The 13023-nt window shown below is 40.8% G+C and overlaps 1 protein-coding gene across 1 annotated transcript; it reads left to right on the plus strand.

Moving 5' to 3' along the window:
• The first annotated feature begins 1476 nt into the window (after positions 1-1476).
• On the plus strand, positions 1477-7757 carry cngb3.2 (cyclic nucleotide gated channel subunit beta 3, tandem duplicate 2). The gene is made up of 17 exons (XM_076994641.1): positions 1477-1483; positions 1674-1764; positions 2841-3001; positions 3884-4171; positions 4336-4544; positions 4645-4695; positions 4781-4867; positions 4960-5024; positions 5194-5316; positions 5973-6114; positions 6294-6453; positions 6560-6657; positions 6762-6845; positions 6936-7054; positions 7152-7304; positions 7405-7555; positions 7670-7757. The coding sequence occupies exons 1-17, from the start codon at positions 1477-1479 to the stop codon at positions 7685-7687; spliced, it is 2007 nt and encodes a 668-aa protein (XP_076850756.1). The 3' UTR covers positions 7688-7757.
• Positions 7758-13023: the final 5266 nt, after the last annotated feature.

Raw genomic sequence — 13023 nt, forward strand, 5'->3', positions numbered from 1 at the left:
AGGGAGTGCCCTGATCTCTGCGCCCAGGTCTGTACCTGAAGACCTTTAACTCACTACAGTCACACAGATTAACTCATCGCAGCTAACTCACATTACACACATATATACGTCAAATGTCCAAATTCTGACTCAAGGTTTAGCTAGATTGAACTGGGGTGTGTATTCAAGCCTTGTTCATAACCAGTTATTAAAATGAGGTCTGGCTTTGTCTGGTCTTATTTTTGTTTGCACTAATCCAAATGTAAAATGTAAGATGTAACAAATTAAGATTTTATTATTGTCCAAGTTATTATCCAAGTAAGATAGTTACATTGAAAATGTAAGCAAAAAAAATCCTCGGGTTTTATGTGTGTTAGGCTGACAGAATGTTGATTATATAATCAATTTATTTTTGATCATTTTCACTTCCCCCTGCTCTAATGTATCTTCTGCATGTTCTGTGTTTGTAGGCCCTCTCCGTGATTCACGTGTCTATACTAGGCCATCAGCTTACCATGACCAGATACTATTTCAGCTATGAGAGCTTGTAGGCTCTGCCTATACCCGATGAGACTACACCATAGTAATCCCTTCAACTGAACAGGCTTAGAAGCTTTAATTAAGTAAGTGGTTCTTGGCTTCATTTGAGCACCACAAATCAAACAAAACAACGTAGCTCTCATGCACTTTAAATTATCTACAGCTTTTTTTTTTACTAATGTGTGAATGCTCCCTGGAATAGCATTATATTCTAGAAAAAAATTTATTCCTTATTTTACACAAAAGTTAACTGTATTAGTGTGTTATGAGCATGTGCAGTATGCGTGATATATTTAGCTCACACTGTGCCAGTAGTGATACAAGCGGGTATTAGTGGTCTAAAAGCACTAATTCCATCAGGAGAGCTGGAGGATAAGGACTGAAAAGATCTTGTGTCTTTGCAAAGCTGCAGAACCAGAGTCTGCCTCCGGTATGTTCCACACTCTTAAGATGTTTAGCAGAGGCTCTGTGGGTCCATCCCCAGCCCCAAGCCCGGTCCAAGTACTGGTTCTGGATCCAGCTACAGGACAGACTCCTACATCAACTCCTCCATCAGCTCCTGCATCAGCTGCACCATCTCACACTGCTATGGTAGGACGCAAACATTTTCATCACAAGTTTCCCTTTAGTGCTCGTCGACTACCCATAGCTGAAGAACGTATTTGTTTATTTTATTCCTGATTGTGGACACCATTGGAATGAATCTAGTGCTGTTTAGTGCTTCTGTTTTACGTTTTGTATTCTGAGATTTGTATTGTAATAATTTTACAAAGTTGTCCCAATTCAATTTACAGGCAGAAGAACCCGTCACTAATGAAGAAAAGCCCAAAGAAGTGGCAAAAGCTCATAGTAAGCGAATGGCTATGAAATCTTCCCCCACCGCCACCACAAACAAGCCGAACAGAAGCTCATGTAGGTCTGAAAGCTCTGCGTTTGGTTTTGGTCTGGGTTCAGGTAATGAAGAGTAACCATAGTGCCATAGTGTATGCTTCCAGTTGAGAGTTACAGGCCTGTCTCTTTGTAAACTTCTGTACCAGTGGGAGCACTGCCAATACAAGCATAGCAGAGAAAGTCCTTTTTGAACCCTGTGTGTGTGTGTGTGTGTGTGTGTGTGTGTGTGTGTGTGTGTGTGTGTGTGTGTGTAACCCCTCCAGCACCAATATCCAGCCCTACATGTGTCCCTGCTCCCAGCTCAAAGCCAGCAGACAAGCCAGGTCACCCTGCCGATGGACAGACACCTGAACAGTAAGACTGGAGTAGTTCAACAGTTTCATCTTTGCACGTCTGCTCAGCCCTACATGACTGCAGCTCTTTTATTACATATCGACCATGTTTCTTCTGTACTAGTTATGCCACCAAACCCACTTTGCAAACCAGATCAGTTACTAATTCAGTTACCGAGTCGCTGATTAATGTGAACGGACTCACTGGCCAGAACTTGCATTTGATTAATAAGGCGATTACACAAAATATCGAGCCTAATTAATTAGGGAATCAGCTGGAACACAAAAGAATGGGGCATTTGGACTCATACGCAGCAGTCACAAACATTACCCACAGGATGTGTTTCTGCCAGAGAGCAGGATTACTGAGGTGAAGAGCTGAGAAGAGATTATGAGGTTTGGAGCTCTTGTGATTAAAGGAGCTCTTGAGAGCTACTTACACTGAAGCGACAACACTAAGAAACAGAAAAACAAGGCCTGCATCAAATCAGTAGTTATACTGTAATGAAAGACACATCCCCGTGCATTTAGCCTTCAGTGGCACAGGGAGTTTAATTTGGCAGAAGGATAAGAGCCTCTTGGCACTGTTTCCAATGGACAGTTTATTTTGTATGCAGAGTGCAGAATCTGAACTCAAATGTGTTCACGGGTATGAACTCAAATGTGTGCACTGATATGAACTCAAATGGGTGCACTGATATGAACTCAGATGTGTTCACGGGTATGAACTCCAATGGGTGCACTGATATGATCTCAAATGTGTGCACTCATATGAACTCAAATGGGTGCACTCATATGAACTCAAATGGGTGCACTCATATGAACTCAAATGGGTGCACTCATATGAACTCAAATGGGTGCACTCATATGAACTCAAATGGGTGCACTGATATGAACTCAAATGGGTGCACTCATATGAACTCAAATGTGTGCATTGATATGCTGTATATGATGCTATAGAGCCTAGGAAACATTGCGCCCACGTTCCACAACTCAATGTGTGTACAACGTTTTCTGAATTCAAATTAGGTGTGGTAATATTGTCAAGATGATTACAATATGCAATTTACAGTTATGCTATTGGTTGTGTTGAATTAGACAGGAAAAATTACCCTGTCTGCCGCCTGACACTGTAATTAACAAATACTCGGACGTCCAACTTCGAGAGATCCTCAAGCAGATGCGTGAACGAACAGAACTGTACAAGGAGAAAATCCTGGATCCATACGCCTCGTCGCCCGAGCACAGCCCTCCAGTCAGTGAGTACAGAGTCACCTCAGTTCGGGTCACTACACTTTAGTTCAGTGCAATTGCTTTAATTGTCCCCACAGGGGAGGTGTGTGTTGCAGCCTGATATACTAAAGCTGTAACACAGGAATAAAAACACTCAATACAGCTCATATAGAAAATCCAGTGATCTAAAGATAACATATATCACATATGGAATAATCGTGAAGCCTTAGACATGACAGAGTTCTTCCATCTGTTGCTTTTCATCAATGAGAGCCTAATTCTGCATTCTGGAGGAAAAAGCTGTAACTCATTTAAGTGTCTGGGTAGCTCAGACGCAGTCTTGCTTTAAGGCAGATGAATGTTAGTCAATGGAATTTGGACAATGGTATTTTTTCCACCTTAACAATGTGATTGGGGCAATTCGCACTGTGAAATGTAAGTCTGTAAACCAAACAGCCACAGAAAAAAAGTTAAACTAATTTAATAACTCACCTAAAAAAAAAAAGGCTGACAATCGTCCTTCCCACAATAAACATATTGAACTTCCTTCCTCAGATTGAAGAAATACAATCTCTGCCTGACTTTTTTTTTTACACATTCAGTATTCACATCAAAGGCCAGCTTATCATCAATAACTGTCCAAAAGTATTTATAACTGTCTACAAAGTCAAGTGCTGTGCTGTTAATCAATACAGGTGATGAAAACTGGGGCACTTTACAGAAATCGATTGTTTTTGTAATGTTTCATTTCAAATCCATATCTGTGGAACATTGCACAAAGTCCTATAGAGACGGTTTAATATTCTTTGAAAGGACACCACACACCACCATATCCAGGAGCATCCACTGACTCTTTATTTATTTATTACTCATCACTATTTCATTTGCCCATTTTTTTTCTCACATAGCACCTGTTTTGAGAAAAAAAGATTTCATAAAAAGGCAAGAGGAGGAGAGAAAGAGAAAAGAGGAGGAGGCTAAGAAAGCAGAAAAGGGAGCTGAGGAACAGAAGGAAAAGGAGACAGAAGAAAAGGAAGAGGAGAAGAAAGAGGAGAGGACGAAAGATGGAGCTGCATCAGCCAAGCAGAAGAACTCTCTCTGTCCAAATCTCACATGTACCTTCATAGACACTGTGTTGAAGGCCATAGATGACAGAATGGACGATGTCCTTGGCACGTCCTTGGAGCCATTCACAGGTTACAAACACATCAGAACAAAACACACACTTACTTGCATAGAAACTAGAGTACTGACCACAAACCAGCCAAAATATCTTCAAAAGCTCTCATGCAATATACTGCACCTGTTTCAGATTTTTTAAACATTTAAACATCTTGTTCATTCAAATCATCACCTCTAGATCGCCGGTACATCATCTGGCTTAGCATGGTCACTATTGCCTTGAACTACAACCTTTGGTTCATACCAGTGCGCATGGCCTTTCCCTACCACACTCCGGGGACAATTCCTCTGTGGGTCACCTTAGATGTTCTAGCAGACCTGATCTACATCATCGACATGCTCGTTTTCCAGCCACGGTTGCAGTTCTGCATAGCCGGAGACATCATCGTATGCAAAAAACTAAGTAGACTATTACCATAATTTCAATAACTTGTTCAAAACTGGATTTGGATTATCAAAAATACATTGTTCTCTTCTATCTTGTCAGTACGACAGAACTGTAATCAGGAAGAACTACAGAGACTCGGCAAAATTTCAGGTAGTGAAAAAGTAGGACCTAAAAAATGAAAAATTCTTCACACTGAAACTCAGCAGTAACATTTTTCAACTTTCTTCCTGCTAAGTATGATCTGATATCAGCCTTGCCCCTGGACGTGCTGTGTGTTCCCTTTGGATTCCGGTCTGTCTTCAGGATCAATCGTGTCATGAAAGTATGTCGTTGTGTCTGTTTTTGATTTGTTTTTGTTACTCAATACTCTAATACACAGTTGTAAAATCTCCAATTGTGACTCCTTTTTGTAAGCTTGGAGCATTTTATGAGTTCAGTGATCGACTTGAGGGCATAATGACTAAAGCTTATATCTGGAGGTATGTAATCACAATGACTGGTTATATACAACTTCAGCAATGTTATCATTATTAACACTTGATTCATGTATTTTCCCAACTAAATATGTGATTATTTTCTCTTGTCAGCACTTTAGTGTACCTGACCTTTCACGATCACCCATGTCAGTTGCTTTCGTCCTTCCATTAGGGTTATTCGTACCATTGGATATCTCCTGTTTGTTCTTCATATCAACTCCTGTCTTTTCTACGTGGCCTCTGAATATCAAGGCATTGGCTCCACTAAGTGGGTGTACAGCGGTGAAGGCAGCGCGTGCGTATCTCCACCATTTGTTCACAAGTTACAATGAGTACGTGCAATGTCTCCTAAATTGACTATTTTTGAAAATATGTTTACTCTTCCAGAAGAATTGTTGATAGAGTAATTGCAAAGTTTTTTCTGTAATTTTGATTATATAGAAAATGAAGTCTACAAACTGGTTTCTTCGGCATGAATTATAGCGAGAGTCAGGGGAAACTCTGCTTAATCTTTGCCAAAAAAATCCATTTGATACTTATATACATTTTAAATATAATTTTTTTAACATATATTTTTTTGTGGCCCATGAACTATTGTGAGAGCATTAGCCTGTCTGGGTTTTTATATTCTCATAGCTACCTGAGGTGTTTCTTCTACTCAGAGAAATCCCTGTTGGTGATCTCAGAGCTACCTTTCCCAGACACCTTATTTGCTCAGATCTTTCAGATGACCAACTATTTCTTTGGGTCGTTTTTTTTGTCCATCGTTCTTGGCCAGGTAGACATTTTTGTCTCTACACCTTTTTTTTCCTCCCGCTTATTCGTTTCTGATTTTTCCAGTGGCTTTGCCATTTCTATTCCTTATATCGACCGAGATTCATATTGTTTAAGTTTGCTGAATGTTGAATGTAAGAGGTCATAAAAGTTTCAAAGTCGCTTTCTGCTCAACAGGTACTTGCGCTGTTATTATTTTGCTGTGCGGACCCTGATCAACATTGGTGGACTTCCTGAACCTCACACAGTTTTTGAGATCATGTTTCAGTTGGCAAATTTTTTTGTTGGTGTCTTTGTCTTCTCAAGTTTAATTGGACAGGTAAAAGACACAAGGTGCAGAATTTCCCAGGATTATCCAACCACACCCATTTTTTGGCTCCACCCTTTATAAAAATAAAAATAAACTCATTTGATTGATGTTTTGATTTGAAAGTGACAGAATCAATAGTTTTAAGTGGGATTAATGTATCTGGTGCTTCAGTGTGTGATGTGTTACAGATGCGAGACGTCATTGGTGCAGCCACTGCTGGTGAAACGTACTTTCGCACATCTATGGATACTTGTGTGGCTTACATGGTGGCAAACCGCATACCCAAAGTGGTACAACATAGAGTGCGTACATGGTACAACTACACCTGGGCCTCCCAGGGCATGCTGGGTAAATATTCCTAGTGGAATTAAATGGAACGGAGAATGGAATACGACAAAATATGAAGACTGTAGGACGCAGTATGTGAAGCGTGATAAGACCACTTTCTCCTCAGATGAATCTGAACTAATGGACCAGATGCCTCTGGTGATGAGAACAACCATTGCTGTGGACATTAACCTCGCCACGTTCCAAAAGATTGACCTGTTTAAGGTTGGACTCATTGACTCATTATCTGGCTCCAATTCATGGCATATTAAAATAATCTATGGTCACTAATAAATAACACATGGATCACTGGCCATACGGTGCTACAGGGGTGTGAGAACCAGATGCTGGTAGACATGTTGCTGAGGCTGAAGTCTATAGTGTATCTGCCTGGAGACTTTGTCTGCAAGAAGGTCAGTTCTTCAGTGTTAACAAGTGTGCTCACATTTACCAAAGACTAACAGAATATTAAGGCAATTTATTTCAGCTGTTTTGTCCTACAGGGGGACATTGGTAAGGAGATGTACATCATCAAAGCCGGTGAGGTGCAGGTTATTGGTGGGCCTGACAACAAGACCGTCTTTGTGACACTGAAGGCAGGCTGTGTATTTGGTGAGATCAGGTAAGGCCGTCTCTGCTTAATCCATCGTACAGTGTGTTAATGCATAGAGTCCATGTAAAGACAGAGAGCACGGCTGATGGAATGGACTCCTTCCTAGTCTTCTACAGTCTTCAGCTAATGGAGGCAACAGAAGAACTGCTAATGTAGCAGCTCATGGATTTGCCAACCTCTTTGTGCTGGATAAGAAAGACCTCAATGACATACTGATTCATTACCCAGAATCCCAGAAGGTTCTAGCCAGAAAGGGGAGGTCAGCCTAACGGTTAAAAACACGTGCATATTATGATACTGAAATCTGATTTATTACTGAAAAAGACTGACAATACTGACTGCTTGCCCTGGTTTGGTAGGAAACTGATGAAGACCAAAGGCTCAGCAGGGGTCAGGACAGAAGAAGAGCGTAAGAAAGGCCTGGAGCTGTTTGGAGCCAAGCCTCCCACTCCCAAAATGCTTCGTGCTTTTGAAAGATTCAACAAAAAGGGTTTTTTGGAAAAACTTAAGGTAAGAAACTTAAATGAAGTTAAACGCATGTTAAATATACAAACAAGAAATGCAACAAAATGCTTGTAGTGTCCTTACTAATTATTTTTTTCTTACCTTTTTGTTTTTTCCTAGAGTGCTAAAGATCAATAATTACCACAGAAGAACATTTATGCCACTTCCCTTAGGTGTAGCACGTTCTCAGTTTTTGCTAATTATCTGGAGACGTTTTTAATATGTTAACCATTTGAGTTGATAAAGCTTTGTTGGAAACCTTTGTTGGTTTATCAAGGTCTTTTTTATTTTAAAAATAAAAAAGAAATTACGTATAAAGACTGTAATCTTCAGACGATTTGGCTGGTGTTCACTTTATCCTCCACCACATACAGTATAAACACATAGGATTCTAATTTCATGACTGCACTTGGGCTTTTGTGTCTATGTATATAAATAATAGATAGAGCCCATAGCTAGTGTGCTGACTGTTCATTCGCTAACGGGGCTAGTAGGTCCTGAAAATAGCTACTGGTGAAACCCACCTAGATAATCCCCTTATCCTGCAGACAGCACTGTGAGCTTTCATTAACTGGTATCTCTACATTTACCAGCTATTTTATTAGAAGTGTAACTACCTTGTACCAAGACTTCCTGGCCACTTTACTACATACATCTATCTTATAGGTGCAGTTAATCAGCTTACAATTACAGTGTGTAGCCCATCTATTGGAATGCATTAACCAGTCAAACCAGTGAGGTTAAGGAGAGCTGAGGCTCACACCTAGATGTGGTTCTGAGTTTGCTACAGGTAGCCATGTTCAGCCATGTCCCGCGAACCCTGGGACTCCATCCTGCTCCCGCCATCGTCCCTGCGTGAAGGTAGCAACACCTGCACACGTGGCAAAGTGCTTGTTTTTTTTATTGTGGTTGCTGTTGTACAGTTCTATACATAAAACAAATATGCTAGTTGAAACATAAAATTTAATTGCACATTGCTGTGAGATCATTTGCTCGGTCTACATAAATCAAATAAAAACAAGTATGAAATAAGTGCCATGCACAGTTTAGTAAATATTGACTGCTACCCGAGTTTAAAGTCATTCCACGTCTTATATTAAATAACCTGTATAGTCCTGCACGGTCATGTGAAATGTCCTGTGAATTTGCACGTTCCAAACCATACAGCATGGCAGCCTATGGTCGCTATAGCAACACACAAGCAACACTGCTCCCTCCTGAGTGTCTCGTAATGTGTGCAAAGCATGGTCAGAAACATTACGCTTATAGCTGGACATAGTATGCATGACGTTTAGTGCATATCCATTCATATATATTTCCAGATTGGACCAGAACATTTTGCATTGTAAATATGAATGATTTCCATGCAAGAGCAGATTATTGTAAAATGTTATTTAATATTCACAGAAAGCCAGAGAAGACAGAAAGCACAAAGACAAAGTTCAGCTGTGTATTTTCACAGCTTAAACTCACCTGTAGGCATCATTAGTTTGGGTTTTCTCTGTCATGGATGTCTGCTGTGTTCTCTGTGTGTCTGTTGGTGCCATCACTTGTGAATATGTAAATATACGAGATGTCCTAAAGCAGGCGAACGTAACACTCGTGACGGAGTGTTTTTTCAATAGCCCTGAAATAAATGCTACGGTTTTGTTTTGGTCCGTATCCAGTTAATCAGGAATGAGATTGGGTCCGGACAGGACTGCGTTCGGGTCCGGATCCGGACCGCGGTCCGCCAGTTGAGTACCCCTGTCCTAAAGAATTCCACGGGACATTTTTACATCAGCTTGGCCATACATGAAACTAAACATTACAGTGATCTTTCACAGGCAATATGAAATGAAGTACATTCCCAAATGTAAAAACAGATGAACATCACAGGCCTTACTGGGACATCAGAGAAGTGTTTTTGTTTAACCATGATTTAACAAACTCACAGCTCCAGACCAGGAGCGTGGCCTTCCTGTGACAGCTGGACAACACTGTGGTATGGCAGGTGTACCCAGCACACTGCGTGGTCCTGGATGAAGCCCTGTACCACCAAACGTGCTCTTAGCATGAAAAGGCTGACCTCTGACCTCTCGGCCTCTCAGTGGGTTTAGTTTTAAAGGACGCTTGAGTAACTTACAATGTGTGCTGAAATGCCATTGGGAGATTTGACATGCATGGCTAGCATGGCTGCATAGAGAGCAATATGATCAAATAGTAAGCGTCTTCAACATTACTGAGCCCATAAACTACAGGCTAAGCCAGACAACAACAAAAGAGAAGTTATGAAATATGAGAGTTTATGACTTTATTTGATTTTTAATATGGGTAGTGCAGGCCCTCGCCTGGGACACCCTTTTATGTTTTGAGGTTGTTCGCAGTGCCACTGTTGTCTGGTCTTGTTTTCTATGCGAGGCTACATGACAGGAGTTGGGCTGCTATCATTTCCTCATGCGAACACCAGTGAGAGGACGTGTTCTCGTGCTCTCGTGCACGGCAGAAACAGGATTTCCACGTGGCACTACAGCTTAAAGCAGCCCTGAAATAAATTCCTTTTTTGTAACTTCAAAGGCAGCGAGGGGAAAAAAAACATAATATACTGCTAGTATTCCAGTTGATAAGTGTGACGTGAATGCAAAAGATGTCAAATGCATAAACCCTAAAGCAGCAGAACCCTCCGGTGTGGACCATCCAGCCCTTGAACTACTGCAGCGTCTGGACCCAGAAGCAGTCGAGAGCTCACCGTGTGTGGTAATTGTGATTTAAGAAGGTCCTGGTTAGCATTTACTTCCAAAGGAAAGTTTGTGTTTCCTTTCCGGAGACTGGATTTTAGAAGTCTGCTTTTAACAGCCACACATGTTCAAGCTGGAAGATATTAAAACCAGCCCTTAATAACTCCCTCTCCAAGAAATATGGACTAAAAAAGGAGAGGATAAGAATAAACAAGATCACCTCAAGCAGTACTGAAACAACAAACAAAACAGCAAAAATAATGTGAAGAAACATGGAAAATCTGCAATTTGCAATGAGCACATACTCACAAATCAAATACAATACTCCTGAAAAGAAGACAGCTGAAGAAACATTCCAGATACAAATGCTGTCAGCTTTTGAAACAGAAAGCTCTTGATCTTCTGTTAAATGTGATCAGTATTGACTCACTCCATGTTTCATGATGAACTATGACTTTGGGAAGCAAAAACGGATGGGATAGATACTGTTTCCTGTTGTGTATCATTCCCTCCTGATTCCTCATAATACATCATGTCTGTGTTCTCAGTTCAGGCTGTTCCATGATCCACTTGAAAGCGAAACAGAAAAGGCTTACCCTTCTAGGCATTAACAAAAGAGAGTTTTGTTCATTGCAAAGTCAAAATCTTATCTAAAGCTTTTCTCTGAATATTCAACAGATGTATTCTTGAACAATGTACCAGAATATTTGAATGATTCTGCTGAATTGAGTCCAGGCTCTTTTTGTTTACCACTACAGTTGCATTTCTAAAGAGCAGAGATAATGACAGGCACAGGGAGCAGGGATGTTTAAATCTATTTTAATATTTCCAATAGCAGGAATTTTTTTTTTTCTAAAGAAAATTAACTATAATGTGAGTGAGTATCTACCTGGTACAAAGACAAGACATATATAGACACAGACAACCGTCAGGTGAATGGGGATCATAGGCCCCGCCCACCTGGGGGACGCATACGACGTAACGACGTAACAACTGCTGCTGTGGACGGGGGTGACCAGTAGGGGGTGCAACCCCGTACCGTCACAAAATATATCCAAAGCTCAGATTACATTTTACAGTACGTGCCTAATACCTCAGATATTTTATGATATTGACACTACTCAGCAGCACTGTGTAGTGTTGTTAAAATAAGGTCCAATCAGATTGAAGACAAATAATCAATTTTCAGGATGTAATAACTCAATGCTCATTGCTCATTTCTCTCAGTTGCCCGCACCACTGGTCGCCTCATGTAATACCTGCAGCGTAACTCATTCCTATATGAAGGACTTGGCATCACCAAATGAATTTGGTACATTTTATGAGCTCTTTTATTCAATCTTGGCCCCATATCTTTGTACATATTCCACCAAAGCCGTATTCTCCCCGCTTCCACCACAGATAGTTAGGCAGTTCAAACACTGATCACAAATGAAAGGCCTGATAAAGCCATAAACGTTCTTTGGATTTGCTTCTGTGTCCTATGTCCACAAACACACTCACACACACTGCCAGAGTCAACATATTTTAAGATTAAAAATAAGATGATAGTTTACCTAGTAATAAAGTAATTTAATAACATACTGACTTGCTAAAAACACGTGAATCGGCACTGCTGGATGAACGTCTCTGAGGAGAACAGACATTGCTGTAGGCATCGGACTTGTTTTGCAGAACACCATATTAAAAATGACAAAAGCACACAAACATTATGCAGTTGAAAACAAACCCACATTCATATAAATGTTGGCAGTCTAAAGCTGCCCTACCAGAACTTGATCACTCCGTTTTGCATTACCTGATGATCTGCTGCCATCTGGTGGTGGCCAATGCGTACAATTAATGAATTGAAACCACAAGCTACTTGACGAGTCACTTCAGGCTGGAACACCATCTTGGGGCAGCGGTGTGTACATTTAGATACATCTCCTCACAGCACCATGATGACCAGGTTCTTACGGACATGTTCCTGCTGTTAAGCCAGTCGTGTACTCAGAGCCTTTGTTTTTTTTAACCTGTATAATCAGATTCTCTTTACAATTACAGAGAACATGGTCAATATGAACACACTGAAATAAATCTAATTCACTTCAAACTTTTTAGATTGCAAATAGATTTTTTTGAAAGGTAAACGCTCCCTTCCAAATTGCATTTTTGAATATAATGGTAAATGACCAAGCAAAGCAACTGTGCATTAAAGTGTAAACAGTGATTACACCTGTAAGAAATGCCGTCTGATTCTGATATGTCCCTCCTAGCTACACCTGCTACTAATCACCACGCCCCCTTTTCAGTCACATATATACACCTTCCCACCACTTCCTCGTCGCGAAGTATCGCCGTTGCCATGCAGCATACCAAGCGTTTCCATTGCCTGTTCGATCGCCTGTGCTCTGACCCTTGCTTTCTCTCCAGACCTCGCCTCCTGCCTAGCCCCCCCCCCCCCCCCCCCGTTATGCCCCTGGACCGTCCTGACTATCCCAAGAAAACGCTATTGTTGTTACTACACCTAGCGCTAGTGATACTCGTGCCGTTTTCTGTAAACGTGACTCATTTGAATAAAAGCGGTATACTTCCGCAGTTGGATCCCTCTCTTGTCTGGTCAATACGTTACAACACCCAAAATAGAGGCACCCAAAACAAAATAAAACAGCACAAGAGACCATGGTTCTCTTGAATATTTATTGAAGCTTATTGTTAACTCAATTAATATAAGCTGACAGTGATATCAGTTCTTGAATGAGGATCACAACAAGA

This window comes from Brachyhypopomus gauderio, unplaced genomic scaffold, assembly GCF_052324685.1.
Source record: "Brachyhypopomus gauderio isolate BG-103 unplaced genomic scaffold, BGAUD_0.2 sc153, whole genome shotgun sequence".
NCBI lineage: Eukaryota > Metazoa > Chordata > Actinopteri > Gymnotiformes > Hypopomidae > Brachyhypopomus > Brachyhypopomus gauderio.